At 47.9% G+C, this 21,479-nt stretch overlaps 1 protein-coding gene across 1 annotated transcript in view; it reads right to left on the bottom strand.

Moving 5' to 3' along the window:
* SLC9A8 (solute carrier family 9 member A8) overlaps window positions 1-21,479 on the bottom strand; it is a 1,353,696-nt gene that overhangs the window by 1,048,103 nt on the left and 284,114 nt on the right. Inside the window, exons 5-6 of the mRNA XM_069651262.1 lie at window positions 17,787-17,845; window positions 3,001-3,084 (exon numbers count right to left, since the gene is read on the bottom strand). Coding sequence (XP_069507363.1) covers window positions 3,001-3,084; window positions 17,787-17,845 — 143 coding nt within the window. The remainder of the gene's footprint in view (window positions 1-3,000; window positions 3,085-17,786; window positions 17,846-21,479) is intronic.

Below are 21,479 nucleotides of genomic sequence, written 5' to 3' on the forward strand. Positions count from 1 at the left end.
TGTAGAGGCATTAGGCAGCCACGCTGCACCCCATGGCGATGGAAAAGATCTGAAGAACAGCTGCGCTGGGATATCATAGATGAGGAATCCATGGCAGGGAGGAATCCATGGCAGGAAGAAATCCACTAGAAGGGTTGAATGGAGCCAACAGGGATTGGGGGATGTTCTTTGAACATTTTGGTCATCAGGTCCTTCCTGAAGTGTAGGAGCATGGAGCCACTCTGATAAGAGCTAGTAGCTTGATCCAGAAACAGGGTGAATAGCAGGACAAGGCATTTTACATATTTTTTCCCTCTTGCAATTCTTTGTTCCTTGTCTGTCGTTGTCTGGCATCAGGTGGTTGAATGGCATCTGGAGATGAGTTTTTTGGCCTGGCAGAGTGGTATTTTGGTTGTGCCTGTTTGTAGGTGATGCAGTTGGTCTTGAACAAGCTGCATGCTTGATAGGCTATCCAAAGAATTCCTATAGCAGGGGTCTGCAACCTTTCTCTCCAAATGTTTTGAACTACAACTCCCATCAGCCCCAGGCAGCATAGTCAATGAATAATCATGGGAGTTTTAGTCAAAAACATCTGGAGAGCCACATGTTGCAGAGCCGTTTGCTAGATGATGGGGGTGATGTAGTCAAATGTTCTTACACCTGTGATAAGGTACGCTGTTACGTGCTCAACGGCTCTCAAATGGGCCAATTTGATATCTGAGATTCTGTGAGTAAGGGGTTGCCGCCATTTTGGTGAGAGATGACCAGGACTTTAACAAAATTGACAATACAAGGAATTTTCATTCAAAGTTCCAGAATGCATCAATCTCATGAACACAACTTCACAATTTCAAAACATTCACTCAGAACTGCAGCAAGCACAAGTCTCTTGAAGAAAAGTTGGCAATTGTCCTATTATTTAGCAACAGTAAGCCCTCAAGGACGTTTTTCTACACATTCATTCAATTAGGGAACTTTATCCTAAAATGGGGAAAATATCTGTCCCAGTTCCCTGTTGTAGCATGAGTTCCAGCCTGCATCGTTTATCTATCAAACAATATCACTAACCTGTTTGTGTACCTTCTCTCCTGGTTCAAGCATATCTTAGTCGTATGTAACTTATATACAATTAGGGAAGTTTGTTGCCGGTTCCAAGATTTAACGCTTTTCCCAACTGCTCACCTTTAAAGGTGCACAATTGGGACATTTCACTCCCGGTTCCAGTGTGTCTTTAAGACAACGTTTTTGAACTTTTGGCTTGATGCGCTTTTCCCTCTCAGCCATTTCATGATTGGTTTGTGGCACAAAAAGTTAATTTCTAGCTACCAGCCTGGTTCTCCCTTCTACACTTCTCAATTGTCTCCACCAGCCACCTCTTCAATGTGGAATACATCTCCTTCCCGAATTTCATTCTCTCTGTCAATGGATTGACTGTCTTCCTCCTTTCAGCGGTCCAAATCATCCCTTGTCCCTACTTGACCTTTCCTTCCGCACATGCTTCGTCTGCATTGACTTTTCTACTCCATTGCCGGTTGGTGACTCCACAACTCTAATGCATTTGGTGTTACTATGCCACTTCGTGCTCTGCACGCTGGGCTATGGAAGGCTTAGCATGTCTGCCTTGCATTAGCTCCAACCCGCATCGTCTCTGGTCTCTCTAAGTTAGGTCTCCATCATTACATGGACCTCCTCAGTAAGGTGAACAACACCTGGCACAAAGGGGCTTGGACTGCACATTGGGTCTTCAGCTTCTTTAGAATTCCAGACCTTCTCCTATCACCTTATTTTCTCATCTTTGCCTGCTGGACTATCGGATACATCGTATTGCCTTGTAATGGGAGAAAACAGTTATTAAATATGCACCTCTGCCATACACCTCTGCCATGGTGTATCAGTGAGCCATCACAGTCCATTATCGTTTCACATTTGTTGATGGGAAAACCCAGCCTGCCTAGATTTGACAGCAACAAATACACAGACTAGGGTTACAAGGCAAAAGAATATATACTTAACTTGTGAGAATGTATCTTTGAGTTGTGCCCTCAGAAATGGAAGGTTCTCATCCATTCAACTGATCATCATGCAGATTCGGGTGTCACACAAACCAAAACAATCCTCAAACAATGGAGGTCTTTGGCAACAATGGATATGTATTTTTGGGCACATCTAGTTTTCTTTGGCAACATATAGTTGGTTTCCAGAAAAGGCACTCTGATTCAAAAGAAGGCTGGAAGCATGCATGGTTTTAAAATAGAGAGTTGGCTGTTCCAAACCGTAGAGAGAAATCTATACATGACTCGCAGAACTTCTGAAGATTTGATAGGGAAATAACACACTGAGTAGATTCACCTCTACAGATCTTTCATTACTGGAAGTGTAACAAAACACCCTGATTTCAAAATTACATACTTGTAAGGGAACTGCTTTGGGGAAATTACAAGTGGATGAATTAATTTTAAGAGTGAACCTTGCTAGAGTTTCGACATGCAATGTGATTTGAAACAGAGGAGGCAGGATTCTAAGTGTGTGATCAGCAAATTATAACTAAAGAAAAAGAGAAGAGTGGGATAACAACAGAACTAAAAAAGAAAAAGTTTTCCTTTTTTCTAAAAACCACCAAATCATTGACGCTGTGAAATTTTCTAGCTAGTAACGGGGATATTTCACGGTTTGTACCAATCCCAAAAGAATTATGACAACTTTTTGGAGCATATACAAAGGTTTCCTTTCCCTATGTCAGGGATATGCTTAAGGATTGGGAATCTGAAATATTAAAGATCAAAGACAACTCTCACCAGTTCTCGGCGGATATGTGTAAAAACATACTACTCACTGGCATTAGTGAGCATCTTTTAAATTCACCTTGACATACAAAATATTGTCAAGCCACTCATTCCTCAAGGTAGATCTGTTACAATCATTTCTTTACCTACACTAAGCTTGTACCACAATGCTAAACCAGGAGTTAACCATTCCTATAGTAACATTCCTGTAACACAGATAAAAAAGTAATGTTCTTACCTTGTGTAATGAATATCCAGACTCGAAGATAATAGGGGGTAGCAAAAGAAGAAAAAACATATTTGGCCGAAACATTTCTTCCTCCTAAAACATAAAGCACAAAATTAAAAGAGAACAATAATGCATCCTTTTGCAAAATCGGAAAAGCTTATTGCAGATGGACATTATAATGACATCTACCTAACTGGTCAGGAGCATGGTCAAACACGCTCTGATTTGATGTAGCAGAGAAACAGTTAATCCAAATATGTGTAACAATAAAGAGAGTCAACACAATAAATTACACTCATGACTTTTGGAAACACTCATTCAGTACAAACAACTCTCAGTAAAAGAGAGAAAAGGAAAGTTAACACTGATGTATCATTAAGTATCTTGTTTAGGATGGCCAATGTCCATTTTCTACGAAAATAACATCTATGTTTTTTTTCTTTAATTGTTTATTGGTTAAATCATCAAAGTCAACCTTAACAATACATACAATCTAAAATTAAAACATAGTAATAAGATGTCATCAAAGAAATGAAAAAAGGTAACTCAAGAAAGAAAACACATTGCATCACAACCACATGAAAGGACAAAATGTACAAAATTCACAGAACCCAATACCAATCTTCCAAGTCCAAAGGGGATCAAATAGATAAAATACATAGAAAGTTCAAACATTTAAAACTAGTATACAGACCAGCCTCCCACCTAAAAAACATTCCTGCGTCCATAAGACTAAATTGGCAAAAATCGCTAAACTTAAAATCAATACTAACATTTTTTATTATTTCATACCAACGTTAAAACCTTCTCTCCCTGGCGATAGTAAAAAACAAACAATTTTCAAAAAAGAAGACATTATTGACCATCAAATTTGCCCAAGATGTATTTCCCTTTGCTCTAAGTGCAAACTATTTAAAACTGTACATCTGCAATGGCAATTGATGTAGGATGTCCGCAGAGACATTTCGACCAGAATGTTTCACAATCTATAGAGTAACCTTCTAGCAGCAATTTTTTAAATTTCAATATTCGCAAGGACTTCAAGGAGGGGCAAAACAAGAGAAGGTGCTTCACAGTCTCCAATACTTCATTGTTACAAAATGTACTCCTTGTCTCCTCCTCTTTAATCATTTTACATCTTAATGTAATCTCCCCTGTTAGATACAGATTCCATCTAACCAGAGGAAATCGTACCTAACCTTAGGACAGGGAAAAATCTTGAGATAAAATGCTGCTTCTCCCAGGGACTTTTGTTCCTGTGCCAAATGTCTCAAGCTAACATATCCATGAAATGTTTTATCGTGTTACACCAATCGACATTTTAAAACTTTTTTTTAACCATGATGGGATTGGATTTCCAATCTGTCTTAGTCAAGTTACAAGTGGCCAAGATGTTATCGCATCTCTCAGCAAAGCCCTTAATAACTGATAGTGGGCCGTCCATAAAATGTTCACTCGGGTCCTCATATAGGTTTTTCTGAGGGTGATTTAAGAACTCACAGTATATGCATATAGTCCAACATCGAGTGATAATGGCGAAGTATTGCATCTTTTTTTCAAAGACCGAAAACGGATGTCGACAAGGACAGGACTGTAACACTATCCATAACCTGATGTGGAACAAGTTACTTACCTGTAACTATTGTTCTCCAGCATGGATTGACATGCTCATGAATACTCCCCATCGTCAGGCCGGGAATCCTCAGTAAAAGAAAAAACAATTTCACTTACAAACTGTCTTTCTCCTATAAACAAATCACTGAGCTCTGGGTCATACTGCCCCCAGCCAATGACTGCCCTCTCCTAAGCCCCTCCTCTGGCAGCCATCTTCAGATTTGGTAGCACGTACAGTGGAAGTATGACCAAGAAGAGCCGCAGATGGGTCGGAAGGAGGGTTTGCATGTGAATCAATGCCAAACCCATGCTGGAGAACAATAGTTACAGGTAAGTAAATTGTTCCTTCTCCAGCATGGGGGACAGTCTTTGGCTGGGGGCAGTATGGCCCAGAGCTCAGTGATTGGTTTATAGGAGAAAGACAGGCTCAACTGAACCAATTACTCTTACCTCCGGAACAGGCTCACCTTCAAGCGTACTGGTTGCGTAGCTCTGCTTGGTCGACCCTGGACTCCTCCCTGGAATCCCTGTAGACGCAGTAGAATCTCGTAAAGGTGTGCGTGAGCCTCCACGTAGGAGGCCTGCAGATGTCCAGCAGGTGCACACCAGACAGGAACGCTGTCATCGCAGCGATCGCTCTGGTGGAATGGGCTCTCGGACGACCAGGCAGTGGTCAGTTTGCCAACTGGTGAGATCGAGTGATACAGCCGGAGAGAGACCTGGAGATGGAAGAATTGGACAAGGCCTTCCAATGGTTTACAGGACCAAAATTCACGAGAAGTTGAGACGTCTTCTGGAAACTCTTTGTGCATGCCACATAGAACTTCAGAGCACGAGCCACATCCAGTGAGTGTAAAGTCCTTTTAGCCGGCGACAAAGGTTTTCGTAAAGAACACAGGCAACACCAAAGGCTCGTTGAGGTGGATTCCGACGGAACCTTCGGCATGAAGGAGGGGTGCGTATTCAGCACCACCCTTGTGTCGTGAAAAGGCAGATAAGGCTTTTTGCAGGAAAAAGCCAGGATCTCACCTACTCTCCTGGCAGAGGTGATGGCCACAAGGAAAGCTGCTTTCCACAATAGGAACTTGAGGGGCCTGATGCATAGGCTCGAAGGGCCCCCCCCATGAGCCCTGTCAGTACCTTGTTGAGTTCCCATGTCTGGGCAGGAGCCTTCACAGGTGGAACGATCGAAATAGTCCTTTGAGGAACTCCTTGATGAGACGGTGGGACCAAAAGAGAGGACTGTCCCGGAGATCTGTTGTAGCAGGAAATAGCCGCCAGATGCACCTTGATAGAGGTGTGCGCCAGTTCCACCTTTGCCAAGGACAAGTACGAAGAATCTGCGGGCCATGACCCTCAGAGGATTGATCTTCTGCATACGGCACCACATCGCAAAACCTTTCCACTTGTGCCTGTAAAAGTCAACGACTCTCTGACCCTGGCAAGAACCTCCCTGCAGTCCGCCAGCAGCTCGTACTCACCGAACTGTAAGGCTGCAGGAGCCAGGCCTTCAGGTTCAGCGATCCTGGGTCGTGGTGTAGGATTGCGCCTCCTTCTCTGGCGAGCAGACCCACGACCACTGACAGCTTGGCTGGAGGTGATAACGACAGGCTGAGAAGGTCCAGGTACCAAAACGGCCTCGACCATGCCGGGGCGACGAGGAACATCCGTTTGAGTTGATTGATGACTCTCAGCAGTAGCAGCAACGGGGGAAATGCGTACAGGAACAGGCCTTCCCATGGGAAGGAGAACGCGTCCCCCATGCTCTTCGGCTAGTGGAACCTGCTGGCGAATCTGTGGCATTTGGAGTTTGTCGTCGTCGCAAACCGATCGATCTGGGATCGGCCCCACTTGAGGAAGAGGCTGTCGACTTGATCCTGCCAAAGCTCCCGCTCATGGCAACAGCGCAGCTCCCTGCTGAGGGAGTCGGCGATGGTGTTCTTGACTCCCGCCAGGTGAAAAGGAATGAGGAATATCCCCTGGATGACGGCCCAGTGCCACAAGTCCTGCGCATCTCTGGAGAGCGCTGGGGATCTGGTGCCCCCCTGCTTACTGATGTAGAACATTGTGGTGGTATTGTCAGTGAAGACCGTCACCACCTTGCCCTTGAGGGACTGGGGAAACAACTTGAGGGCCCAAAACACTGCTTACAGTTCGAGGACATTGATGCAGAGATTACTCGCGTACGGTAGCCGCAGAACTATGGCGTGGAGACGTCCAGTGTGGACTCCCCAGCCCTCCAGGGAAGCGTCCGTGGTGATAGTCTCCTGGTATGAGGGGCTCTGGAAATCTGTAACCCCAGATATGTTAGAGCGCATGCCCCACCACCTTATCGCTCGACAGAATTCCTCGTCGAGAACAATCTTGTCTGTGAAGCTTCCAGACACTTGGATCCACTGAGCGTCCAGGAATTCCTGAAGGGAACACATTCACAACCTGCAGAGCCTGATCAGGTAAATGTATGACATCATGCCAAGTAGCGACTTAATGGTCCGTACCGTGGTGGTCTTCAGTGCCAACAGCCGCTGCACTTTGTCCAGAATGGCCGCTATTCTCTCCTCTGAGGCTGCCGCCAGGTAGAAGACTGTGTTGAGCCTGGTCCCCAGGAACAGCGTGTTCTGCAACGGAATCAAGCAGGACTTTGGATAGTTCACGGAGAATCCCAGACTTGTCAGCAGTCGGACGGTTCTTTCTGTGTGTTCGACGGCAACTTTGCTTGGCTTGGCCCGGATGAGCCAGTCGTCAAGGTACAGGTACACAAGTATCCCTTGTAGATGCAGATGCCCCCCCGCTGGTGCAAGGCACTTTGTAAACACCCTGGGCACCGACTTCAGTCCGAAGGGAACAGCCTTGAATTGGTAGTGCTGTCCATGTACGACGAAGCGCAGGAACTTCTGATGCTTCACTTGAATGGAGACGTGGAATTATGCGTCCTCCAGATCCAGCGACATCAGGAAGTCTCCTTCCTCCAGTTGGCCGAGCACGTGCTGCAACGTGACCATCCTGAATTTTTGGGACTTGAGGTACTTGTTGATACGCTGCAGGTCGAGAATGGGCCTCCAGCCCCCGGTCTTCTTTTTTTACAAAGAAGTATCTGTAGTAGACTCCAGAGCCCCGGAGTCGCCTTGGAACCAGATCTATCGTTCCCTTTCTTAACATGGCCCGTACTTCCTGCAGGAGCTGAGGGATGTACTGTTCCTGCTGGTCAACCAGTGGTATCTGCGGACACGTCTGCTAGAATTCTAGAGTGTCCGTGGGCAAGAGCGTCCAGCACCCATCGGTCGGTGGAGATTTCTCCCACTTGCTGACGAAGCCCGCCAGCCAGCCTTCCACCGGGGTGCACGAGTGTTACGTTCACCTGGTCTCTTTGGAGGCGTTGGGGCACTGTTGCAGCCCTCCCGGGGGTGAGGTCGCTCGGGTCCAACTTCGCCCTCTGCGCTTATGTGGTGACTGGTGGTAATAGGCGATGCTGCTCGGGAATGGTCCTGCGTGGAGAATAGGGGGCCTGAGTATGCCAGCTTGTACGCCTGATCTCCTTCCAGACCCGTTCTCCCAAACTGTGGTACCCGTGGGATGCGCTGTACCTGGAAAGCTCACCTGTTGATTAGTTTTGGCGAGCACTCCCTCCTGCTGCTTCTGGCTGGGGCCCTTGTATGATCGGGACCAAGTTCCTTCACTAATCCCTTGCACGTGGTAGTCCAGTCTTGCTGCGACTAAGCCACTATACTTCAGGGTAGTGTTCCTGTTTGCCTTTGTCTTTCCTTGTCTGTTTTTGTTGTATTGTAAAGTTTGTTGTCTTGTATTGCGGTCCGTTCCACTTTTGAGGTTTGCTCTTTTGCTTTCTTCCCTTGCAGGTGATGTTGCCAGCCCCACAGAAGCTGCGGAGCTCGAGGCGGCAGCCGGAGGGAATGAGGAACGAAGCTGCAGCAGTACAGTAGCTGGTAAGTTGTTAACTAGGGGCACGCAGGGTTCAAATGTGGCACGGCCCTAGGACGGATATTCTAACCTTGTCTTTCTTCTTCTTCACAGGGTCCGAGTTCGTGGATGCGGAGTGCGGTGCTGCGGCGCGGGGTTCAAGATCACTGGATGTCAGGAGATAAGTCTGCAGATGAAGCGATGAAGCACCAGTTTCCTGGAGGTGAGTATGCAGGAGAATGCCTGGTTTCAAAGGTAAGTAAACTGGTCCAAGCGGCGGTGGGCGTCACGTTGCACGCAAGTGCACAGTAACGCAAAGCACCAGCCTTAAGAATGGAGCAGCTTATATAGCTGAGCTTCTGAATCCATGCCCACCAGGTTCAGCCTGCCTGCCACACCCGATGAGTCAGCACCTGATGACCAGGCCTAGGGAGCCACACCTGATGAGTCAGCACATGAAGATATTCTCTAGAATAAAGGCTTTCAGCTCCTGGAAAGTTCTTGTAAAATAAAAGCCCTCCTGCACTGAAATAAAGTGTTCCTGTTCACATCTCTATATGAGTCCAGCCAGGGCCCCTGTGTTTATGGGTCCCAAAGGGACATAAGTGAGTCAAGTGACCCATTGCCCCCATCACTAGATGGTGTGGTTTTTGTGTTCTGGGGCCTGTGGCCATGACAATGAGTGAGGGCCTGACATCCTGGCCGGTTCAATCTTGCATTGGGGCCTGCGTGCCACCCTGAGAGCGATGACGGCAGCCACAGCCGAAAGCCTTGGAACGACCCTTGTAGATCTCATGGGTCGTAGAATGGAGGGGGCTGGTGGTACAAGGATGATCCCCCGCCGAAACCCTTCACCGACCTGCCGGATTCCCCTCCTGAGGCACGAAAGGAAGGACAATGCTGCTGAAGCATGTCAAGGGCACGGACCATCTCTGTGTCGGTCTTGATGGCTTGCAACGATTTGTCGACGGCCTTCCCAAAGAGATTGTCCCTGTCGAAAAGCATGTCCAGGACCCTCGTCTGCACTTCCTGCCGAAAGTTGGTGGCTTTCAACCAGCCATGACGATGGAGGCAGACACCGTTCCCATCTGTCAGAACCCTGCGATATCGTCATCTTGGAGATCTCCAGTGCCTCGACACGTTTGTCGTCGGGGAGAAATTCCAGCAGCGGGGCCATCTTATACCAAAGCTCCCTGTCTTATCTGGCCAGGATCGCAGGTGCATTCGCTGCTTTGACCGGCGTTGCCACTGAGTAGATCACCTTTCTACCCACGGTGTCCAACTTCTTCCCCTTGCTGTCCAGGGGAACGGAGGCTAAACATGAAGGATTCAAAGACTTCTTCCTCGCAGCAGCCGAGAGCCACCGAGTCTGGTGAGGGCTGTGACCGCAGACATTTGGGTGCAGATTTTGGCACCCAGTAATTATTTTGCAGCCTGTCTCTTTTCGCCGGGGCTGAGGCGGGGTATCTCATCAGCACCAGCCCTTCATCCCAAATGTCGTAAAGGAGAGGCACCGCCGGAATGGTCTTCCTCTTGGCCTCCTGGCGTTGATAAAGGAAACTTTCCTTCTTGGTCTCTTCAGGCATCAGCTGGAAGAGCTCAGACATGTGGGTGACCAGGGTGTTGAACGATCCCACTTCGTCCAGGGGAGAAGCCCTCGATGGTGAGGAAACTCTGCTGCCGTCGTCGTCGTCCGTGTCCATCCCTGTATTCCTAGGGGGGAGGGCATGTGCAGCAGTTGATGAGGCGGCGTAGGGTGCCATTTTCTCTACTTCGCCAGTGGCGGACCGGGTGCCCGGGGCCGTGGGTGCCGTCGGCATCCTCTTCTGGATCTCTGACACCAGCGTGTGGAAAGTTCAAAGGATGTCCAGCGATACGTCCCCGGGAGGTGTGGATGTTAGGCTTGCTGGGCCCAGTGCCCACGTCTTTGTCAACATTCCCGCTGTCGTCGTTCCCTAAGAGTTTCCAGTGTCATCATCCTCCTCAGTGTTTCCCCCGTTGTTGTCATCGTTCCTCACGTCCTCCTGGACCGTGTGAATGGACACCAAGTCCTCTTCGTCCGAAAAAGAAATATCTGTGCACTGGTACGGTAGAGGCCTACACCCCCACTTTTTGGCATCGTGAGGGGTCGGTTTCGGGCTCAGGGATTGCATTCTCTTCTACAGCGTTTTCTCCACTGGTTTGACCAAAGCATCCCACCTGGGGGGAAAGGCCGCTCTGGGCGCCGCCGGGGTCTCCTGGACTGGGTCAGCCCCTTTCACCTTCGAGAGGGCAGCCGCCACCAGTTCGATCGTCAAGGATGACTTTGCCTGGACCACCTGGGCCTTCAAGGGCAGATCGGACACCTGACCAAGCACCTTGGTCTTCGCTGCCTTCTCCCGCAGTTTCCCCGGGTTAGCCAATTTCTTCTTCGAGGAAGAGCTGGAGCGATGACTTGAGATGGAGGCAGACGGTGAAGATGAGCGCGCCCTGCACGGCAACCCCGACGAAACTGACTTGCAGTGCTTGGCCTCGTCTAGGGCCCCCACAGATAGAGCACCCTCAAAGGACTTACAAGCCTGCTCCTCGGACCGGCCGGTCCTGTGTGAGGCATGCCCCTATTTGTCACACAGGGACGAGGCCTTGGCATTCAGCCACGCTGCCAACGTACTGTGACGATCCTTCACAGTGCGCTTGGTGAAGCCAAGACAGATCGCACAATCTGCTTTCTTGTGATCCGGATGGAGACAGTACAGGCACTCGGAGCATTTGTCCTTCACAAACACATTCCTTATTCCGCAGCTGGAGCACAGCTTGATAAGGGAACCTCCCCCGCCCCATGTCCTCATCCGAGGCGGCCTTCAGTAATCTTCAATGAAACTGTCAACGATTCTTGCCTTTGAGGGGCGTTGAAAGACGCTGACAAACAGATCCCTGCTTGCCGGTCAAAAAACGAAAGAGCAAACAGGCTCAATTTGACAAAAATAAGAACTTTTTAACAAAAAAGCGCAAAAACATGGAACAGATCTCGGAGCTAAACACGAGGACTCCCGTCACTTGAACGTGCAGTAAGATGGCTGCAAGAGGTCAGTCACTGGCTGGGTGCAGTATGACCCACAGCTCAGTGATTGGTTTATAGGAGAAAGACAGTTCGTAAGTGAAACTGTTTTTTCTTTTACCGAGAATTCCCGGCCTGACGACAGGGAATATTCATGAGCATGTAAATCCATGCCAAACCCCATGCTGGAAAAGTAGTGTACCTAAAATCCTTCACATGTCGAGGCCCCACAGGTTGTTTTTCTTCTGCCGTCAGGGTGCCTTACAAAAGCGTGAGTGAGAACAGAAGAAAGAAGGTCTAAGATGTCTATGTTTCTTCTACTCTCTATGTTTCTTCTAGACCAAAAGGGGGGAAAGGTGGTCGCATGAGAATCTAAGCAGATACAATCATTAGAAATACAATTACGGGGAGTAATGTATGTCTTATGATGCTTGTGAATCTGATTAGAATCACATGCTGTGCATAGACTAGCAAGCAGTACCAGGAGATGGTGGAGGGTGTGTGAAGGAACAGTAGCAAAGAGATGTCTTAGCACTGCTTGTCCCACCTGAGACTTGGACTTGGAATGTGCGTCTAAGGCATCATGAAGCAGGGGTTTGCTAGGTCTGGAAGAGACCTAGGGCTACGCTACTGTCCGAACTGTCGGGACTAGGGGCTAGCTAGCCTTTTGGTTGTAGCTCCTGAGATGCTACTACAACCAAAAGACCAGGGGCTATAACCCTTTTAGCCCCCCCGGCAACGCCTTTGTCATGAAGCAAGACTCAGACAACAGATTCAAAGTTCAAGCATAAATAACTTTATTAACTTAAATGTCAGGATGGAAAAAGAGCTAACATGCCCAATGCTAATGTGGAATTTCCTTAACTAAATGAAACTAAGGAAAGTCTGAGTCAAAGAGTTCAACTTAAGAATATCTGTCTAGGTCCAAAACATATACTTGCCCTCACAACTAATCTATACAATGTGTAGGAATGTCAGCAACCAAAAAGAACCAGTGTCCAACAAAGTTCTGAACCTCTTTCAGCTCACAGCTTCCTTTCAGCTCCCTTCCCCGGGTATAAAACAATTCTAACAAAAAGTCTCAAAATTACCACTCTTAATTTCACGATGATACAATCCTTTAACCAATACTAAAGGTTCCCTTCCCCCAAGTTCCAAGTACCATAGTTCCAAACACAAAAGCACCTTGAAACTTGGTTTTAAAGTCAGTAAATGTTTCAAGTCTCAGGGTTCCTCTACCCAAGACTTAATTTCTGTATCACAAAAAATATCCTTTGTCTTCTTAGGGTTCTTGGCCACAATTGAGCCCTCCTTTTATTGTTGGTTTTCCTGTAAATATCTTGGCTGTGTTGGAATAAACTTCAGAGTTCCAGTTAATTCTGCTTTCAAATGTTTATTTATGTCATATGTAGTTTTCACAGAATTTGGTATTCAATTTGACTCTCTTTGGTTCAATGTTAAAGTTTAATTCAGTTTAGAGTTCAGCATACTGTGGGTTTTAAAGTTTCATTCAATTTACAATTCAGCATACAGCCATTTTACATGAATTAAAGTTTTGCTCCTTTTAGAATTCAGCATGCAGTGGTTTACTTGCATTTAAAGTTGTGTTCACTTCTGAACTCAGGATGTAACAATTCTGCTCATTTGTAAAGATTTCATACTGTTCGGTATTCAAAAAGAGGAGTTGTATTCATTACACACTTTCAGTTTAACATGCTGTATAATAAGCCTTTAGTTTGCTTGAAATTTAATGCTCAGCACTCGGAGACTTTCGAAAACGTGTTTCCTTAAACACGTGACAACTCTGATACAAATTATTTCGCTTAGAATGGGAAAAGTGTAAACGTTTGCACACCAGGTTTCTACCCTGTTGGAAAATCACTTGTCGCGTTCACAGCTTTCCCAGCAGCGCGGATCAAACAGCCTCCTGCTTCGGGGTTCCAACTCCTGCCCCTCAGGCACTCCTGTGGCAACCTCTTAACACAGGGTAATGAGCATCTTGACCACAAGGGAAAGGGACAGCCTCTCCACACGGCTCCCTACACAATGTTGAGTCTGCTCCACGGAGCCCCAGCTCCCATGCCACGCTTCCATAGACCACTTCTCTATGCAGACGTCAGCGTCTTGGCATGTCTCTCAAATAAAGTCTCCTGCCGCTTGCTGCTGGGCTGGTCTTTTATACACCTGCAGCCCCTTGACAGGCTGCTGGTAAGAACGTCCAATCAGCCCGGCCTGACCACAATTAAAGGGGCATGCCTGACCTTCAATGCTCTTAGCAGGCATCTTCCTCGTCCCAGTACCAGATTGGTCAAAGTCACAAACACTGGGCCGAGGAAGAGGGCAACAGAGTAAAGAGGCTAACCCTTACATATCTCATTGGACATGTCCCGCTTATCGGGTCAGGCAAAGTCAGGCACTTGACTTTGATTAAATACATCTGATACCCATTAGCTCTCCCCACACAGATAAAAGGCACAACATAGAGACACACTATGAGCAAGGTGGAACACGAGAAGAAGCAGAACTTTCGGGACGAAGGCGTACCTACTGGAGCAAAGCGACTGACAGAGGGATGAGACAAAAGGGTAGAAAAACCAAGGAGATCCCTGCAGGAGGTTGTTGACTCCAAAGAGCCATAAAAGATACGCAGAGAAGGCCAAATCCCAGACAAGAAGGCTGCATTGTGGTTCAAGGGTGCCCATGACCCACCCGGGTGAACGACAGAGTTGGGGAGGCAAGACCAAGCCAGTGGTATTAATCTTGACTCATGACTTAAAACGATGAAGACAAGATAGGAATGCACACAGCCGGTGAGTTGGCGAATGCCATGAAAGGTTGAAGTTTCAACATATATCTCACGATTGAAGGCTGCATGCGGGTTGATGAGACGCAAAAGGAAGGCAGACCTGTGGTGAACTTTAAATTACTGATAACAGTGAAGCCAGTGAGTAGTGGAGTGATCTGGCAAAAGGAAGTAGCCCAGTCGAAAGTCTCAGCGAAAGGTGAAATCTTTGTTATAAAGTGACAAAGTGAATTAACTCTAAAATACGCAATGGTCAAGAATATCCCCGGCAAAAAGGAAGTCAAAAGGTGAATGTTGAACATTTGTGCTTATGATACTGATCTACCCAGACCACGAGACACTGGTACAAATACCACAAGAGAGTGAGCTAAATAGAAAGTCCAAGTGTTGTCATGGCCATTGGCCCGGAACCACAGACCCCGCACTATCAGGGGACGAGAGCAAGGGGGAACACAACCTTTTATTGTCCCTTGGGACAATACAGCACAGAGGGCCCAGCTGGACTCAGTTCTGGCGCCTCTGGCGCCAGGCTCATGAGCAAATGTGCACTGGCACATTTTTATTTGGTGCAAAGTACTTTGTTTTCCCTGCAGGGGCCTCCACGTGCATTCGTTCAGGCGTGGCTGTTGGGGAGAGTCAAATTGCATGTGTAGCATCTTTTAGGAGTGTCAGGGTGGGGCCGGTGAGTCAAGGCTAATGGGCGTGGCCAGAGCTAGACTATATAAACCCGCCCAGCCTACATGCAAGCGCTTCGCGTTATTCTGCTGATGGCAGCGTAACGCTCACCGCCACCTAAGCGCATCTTACCTTGTTTCCAGCTACCAGCCACAGCACTTACCTTGGAATCGGTTTACTTCGGCACGCATCATCGCTGACTCTGGCATTCATCATCCATCGTGACACTCAGAGCAATCCATCTGAAGATGGTGCCTGCAAGAGAAAAAGATAAAGACAAGGTTAGAATTCGCCAAGACATTACGTTTACGATCGCGCTTAGACAAATCCTCGCGCTTAACCTTAAACCAACACTCACCTTCTGTCGGAGCATTGTGGACTGCGTTCTCTTCCCATTTGGCCTCGCTTCATGCACTGCAACTACCTCAGGGCCGCATTTCATCTGTCGGGAGAAAAAACGGATGAAAGACACCATTAAAAGATACAGACAATCAAGAATCAACATCACAGTATTTCAAAGCCATAGGACACTTACCATCAGGAGTGGTTAAGTCACAGCTGGGCTGGGCTGCCACACACAATGGGCCAGTGAAGGAACTCGGTCCATCAAAAGCGCCTTTGCAGTTGGAAGCAGGATGGAGAGTTCATCATCATTAATCAACAGGTGAGACTATATGGGTCGGCGCACGCTCACCACATTTTGGGAAGAAGGGTTTGAGAGAGACAGCAGTCATATAGCAGCATTCTCACGATCTCTCATATCCACACAGGAGCAGTGTCAAAAATCATCGCAGCCCACAGCATATGAGCAGGGGAAGAAGCCTGACAAGAGGAATCCACTTCCAGGGAGGGCTGAAACCGTGCCCCAACATCCCCGCAGAGACCAGATGAGCTTAACAAGTGGTCCTACGGAGGTCAATAGTAAAAGCCTCGAACATTCGAAAGTCTTCGACATCCGTGAAAGGTCCAAGCTCGACTGAGGGAGACCGGAAGTGTGATAAGCCGAATGTGGATAAAGATTAGGGGAAGGGAACCCCTAACGTATGTGAATAAAGCTTGGGGGAAAGAACCCCCTGCAAGAGCTGCGATTGCGAATTCCGAGCCCGATTGAGGGAGACCTACGTGAACTACTTGCTTTGAGAGTTCCGAACAGACAGAGGGAGACCTGCGTGAACTTTTGTTGAACTGTGAAAGAACTTTTGAAAGCTGGAATTAGTGACTTAACGTGGAAGGCCAAGCGGGCCTCGATCCACATTTTGAACTGCCTTTGTTTTGAGAACCTGAGCCAGAGTGTGTCATCCTGTTTACGGGGACCACCTTACTCCGTGCTGTCCAACGTGGGAAGGAGAGCTGACTCAACCACATTGATTCTTTATAACAATGATTTTCCTTTGCATACATATTCCCTATTACACACTTTCTGTATAAGAGATAGGACAGGGATTAGATTTTGTTAGCCTAGGCCATCATTAATTTGACAGAGATTGACAAGGATTGGGTTTTCTTTATTATTTGATGGTAGAGACTACACCCATCATAGCTATAGGGCAAAGCAGGTGTTTTTCCAAACCTCAAAAATTTAATAAAGGTTTTACAAATGATATCTCTTGTGTCAGTATCATACTTTTGATACCATAGGGGTCATTACAAGTAGGGCGGTAAGGGATACCGGGCACCGGTAAGGAGACCGGTGCCGGTAATCCCCTACCGCCCTATTCTAAGGTCCCTTGGAGGGAACCGTAAGGAACGTGTGGTCCGACCACACGTCCCCTACGGGTCCCGCTAAGGGACCAGGGCGCTAATAACGGGCTTGCAAGTCGTGAGACTGTTATTAGCGCCCTCCCCATTCCCATTGAGGCCTATGGGGGTTCAAATGGGAATGGGGAGTGGCATGTTCAATGGGGACTTACCGGTCCCTTCAGGGTCGGACTACACCGGTAAGTCCCCATTGAACTACACCGGTGCCGGACCCGTTATTGGTGGCAGTCATGGCGCAAATAGCGCCATGACTACCACCAATCTCGTAATGAGGCCCCATGACTCCCTTAGAGAGGTCAAGGGGTATGTTTTAATGTTTTTATATGTGGTATGTATGATACTGGGCCTCATTACGGTCCGGTGGTAACTCTGCCATTGCTACATGTGGGATCCAGCCAGACCTGTAAAATGTTACTGGCGCCTGACTTCCTGGTGCCACCGAGAGAGTCTAAGTCCGACGGCCGGGAAGTCAGGCGTCAGGAATTTTGTTAATCCCCATTCCCATTGAGTCCCATTGGACTCTATGGGAGCGGGGACACGGAAACACTGGCACCGTTATTAATGGTGCCGGTATTTCCGTGATGGCTCTGCCTACCATGACCGCTGTGCCCGGCAGGGTCAGACCGGTCAGGCACAATGGCTCTGGCAGGCAAACGCGTAGTTTGCCGGACTGGAAACAAGGTTGCCGGTGAGCCTACCGGCACCATTATTTCCGGACCGGCAAACTCAGCACAAAGCCCATTGTGTCTTAATTGTTTGTTGTACTTTTATGGATATTCATAGCCAAATAAAGTTTTATTGACTGACTATAATGCTCATTCACTCACACGGGTAACTAAACATTGAGGAAAAATGTAATTACATGAATACACTAAAATGGAACATTAACATATATACAAAGAATGTGAAAAGACTGAAATACATTTGGATGCCGCAGAAAATTACACATAAGAAAGAAATATCTCAGCAGACTTAGTAAAGATGTTTGGTTACCTTCCAATTTGCTAGCTGCTGTGATTCTATAATTTTTATTACTGCTCCCATTAGGATGCCTAAAAGAAAAAAAAAATGCCATTGAAACATAGCCGTTTCCCCGTTTTCTGGGAGATTTTAATAAAAGTGTTACCATTAAACCGACCAGAGAGTGTTTACGCACCCCAACAAAGAACAGAATTCTGAAAAATGTATTTCATAATTGCTAGGGAACTACTAGGCTCCTTCTGTAAAGAAAGAAAGAAGAGCCAGGTATGAATTTGATACTATAGGAGGATAAATCAGCCAAGTGAAATAGCCAGTACGAGACTAACCAGTGATAACAGAGATTTTAAGTATGCTTAACCTATGAACATGGAGTTGATTCTGAGATTTAAAAAGTGTATTCATAAAGAGTCAAATATTTGTAATACTCTGAACAGAGTGGAGAGTTGCCAGCTGTTGAAAGAAGAATTCAAGCACACAGGAGCTCATTTTCCTTAATGAGTAAGTAAAGGTTCATGTGTAAAAGTAATATGTAAAAATTCTACACACATTTTAAGATACTAATTTTAATGTATGTGTACGGCGAAGAAGAGGCACAATCATAATTTATGATTCCACCGCCCCCTTTTTCTCTGCCATACAAATACTCCAATATATACACCAACATATTTATGCTGGCGTTAATGCTTTGATATCCTATGGAATCTGCTTACTTTTCAAACCAACAAAAAGCAGGCGAACACAGGAATCCATAGGAAATTCTGGCTTCCATGTGCAATGCAAAAGGGAGGCATGAAGGCGATTTTGCCTCCAATTTACATTTCCTTTTTGCAGTTTGAAGTGCGAATGATGAAAATTGTGCAAAGAGGCCCTGTGTGCATGTAAGTGCAAAGGTCTGTGGTCCCCTCTGCGTAATATACAGGGATTTCATCAAAGAACCCCACATACTCGTAAAATGTACCCTGTCATTAAAAGAGAGACAAGCTATGGTTTGTAAATTCACACTATTTCGAATGTACAGAACTTAGAAATGGTTACTCACTGTAGCAACTTCTGTACTCCTATTTCATAGTTCCCTTTACTCCATACTTCTTGGGGTCCGACCAACGGAGTAGGACTGGAGCTCTTTTTGAACAACACAAAAAGGGGAATCCCCATTTAAAATAATTAGTGTTACGCGGTCAGGAGCGGCAGCGCAGGCATGGCTAGCCCTGCAGACCCCACCCACCGGCAACACTTGTCAGTCGTTGGAGCCGCTGGATGGATCACCCAACTATGGTCCTATTCATAGGGGGACAGCGGGTGGGGCATATGGAGGAAAGGGGACTATGGACTAGTACAGAAATCACTACAGTGAGCAACTTTACCTTACTCCTACATCCTGTCCCCTTTCCTCCATTCTTATGGGAGATTAAAAAGCACTAATCGGCACAGAGGCAACCAGGGGGCGCAGGCAAGATGGTCGCCTGATCTATAAGCTCCCCTAATGGCCCCGGGAGACATGCAGAGTCACAGCAGGAAAGGAACGCTCCCTCTCCGGGTGTCGAGAATCAGCATTGTGAAGTCACGGGGAGTCCACGGACACCTGGCTGGCGCTTGGCTCCGCTCCCGTCCCAGAGATATCCACCGGAGAAGTTTGCTGCCTTCCCCTCCCCCTCCCGGCAATGCATGCGAGTGGGAAGCCCGATGCAGCCTCACATCTAGCAAGGGGAGAGCCACGCGCTCCAGCCGGCGCATCGACCAGCCCACCTGCGCTCCAGCCGGGACATCTGGTGGGGGAAGCCAGAGCCCCCCGGGCACTATGGTCGCGGGATCTTCAGCGGGGAGGAGCCTGTCCGGCCCCTATGCCCGGCGCGGTGCAGGGGTAAGGACCAGCCCGTGCAGCGGTACAACAGGAGGCACACGGGGCCCTCGCTGGCAAAGGGGACTCCCGCAGAGTTTACCTCGCCTCCCTCACTTCCATCGGCGGGGTTATTGGCCTGCCCGGGCCGTCGCGGGAGCACGCCCGGGCCCATCCTCATCTCTCCAGCACCCAGCTGGGCCCCAGCACTGTCCGTCACCGGGGGAGTGCGGCTGGTGGAGCCCCTCCTGAGATCCCACATCTGCCGCCGCAGCTCCATCTGAGCTGTCTCCTCCTGGGCCCGGGCTGACGCGGGAGCGTGCCTGGGCCTCTTCTTGGCCCGCCAACACTTCCTGGACAGTGCTGCAGAAGGTGAGCATCCGCGGGTGGTGGAGCCTGCACGGGCCCACTCCCCCCAATCAAGGATCACACAGGATATTCCATTGAGGGACACCCTTGCTTCACCGTCCTGTTCCAGCCCTCTGGTGACACCCCCAGACATTGGCACATATGCCTGGACCTGGATTGATACCCCAACAGCCCCACAACAAGCCCTGTGCACCTACGGAGGCCCAATTGAAAGTACTATCAGACAGTGGGACGGGGGACGCACAACATCCCTCCCCGGGCTGCCGCCCTCCCTCTCGCCACACGGGGTAACTGCAGACAGGGGGCTGCCAAAATAGGAGGTGACCCACGGCACTAAAAACCCAGAGGTGCAAACAGCTAAACGCCTAGAGCCCCAAACACACGGACATAGAGAGCACCAGGGCACCGCTGAGGGGAGGTACGGTGCAGAACACACCTGTGGCTGTGGAATTGGGCCCGGGAGACGGTTGGAATCCCCAATAAGTCTAATTGACTGCAAGACCTCGCCAACCATATAGTGTACCGTTCCAGTTGGAGTCAAGACGGGGGGGTGAGCTCCAGATCAGGGGAGAAATCACTGGGGGCGTTGAACAACTACGGAGACGTTGGGGGAGAAGCAGCCCATGAGTTGGAAACAAACTCTAGCGAAAATACCAATTTACACCAGGAAGCGCAGCAATGGAGACCGGACCCTCCCCTGCCCAGGCCCCCAATATGAACACTATGCAAAACAACATCCAGACAATCCTCGAGGAAATTAGAGGGATGAGAACGGACATGGGAGCTAAGCTGGCCGACCTCACCTCCAAAGTTTCCACCCTGGAGGACCGAATGGAGGGGGTTGAAAACAACCAGGTATCTACTGCCCTCCTGGAAACACAAATGGAGACAAGGTTTAGAAAAATACAGCAACGAGATGGGGAACTCCGTCGCAAGGTGGATGATATGAAGAACCGCGAACGGAGAAGCAACCTCCGGATCTTCGGCCTGGCAGAGGTGGAGGGGGAGACCCAGACGAGCCTAGAGGGCAAGGTGCAAGATATCATCAGGATCAAGGCATAAATTAGTTTTCAAAAATTGACTAGCAGAGTTTGCTAATTAAATTGTTGTTGATTAGCAAACAAACCCATTTGATTAGCAATTTTGTATGAATGTTTTTAATGCCACCAGAAGATACTTGTACCCAAGATATAAAATGAGCAACAATGCAGCAGTTTTGTGTACCGCTGAAGTAAGACATTAGCGAGATAAGTCAGGCCTTGCAAATTCTTTAAAGGTCCACTAGACCTGCAGGTTGAATAACTTAGTTTACCCACTCGACTGAAGAGACATGCACTAGACCCATGGCAACGGATGACAACAAATTTAAATGCACTTTCTGTAAAATGGTGCATGCACCACAAACCCACTTTAGTTTGGCTCACTGCTGCCACCCAGAGGCCAGCCATGCACAGTGAAACTTTTATTTGACATTTACTGCAAACAAAGGAAAGTTTAAA

The sequence above is a fragment of the Ambystoma mexicanum genome, chromosome 3p (genome assembly GCF_040938575.1).
Source record: "Ambystoma mexicanum isolate Mex_15411 chromosome 3p, UKY_AmexF1_1, whole genome shotgun sequence".
NCBI classification, from domain to species: domain Eukaryota; kingdom Metazoa; phylum Chordata; class Amphibia; order Caudata; family Ambystomatidae; genus Ambystoma; species Ambystoma mexicanum.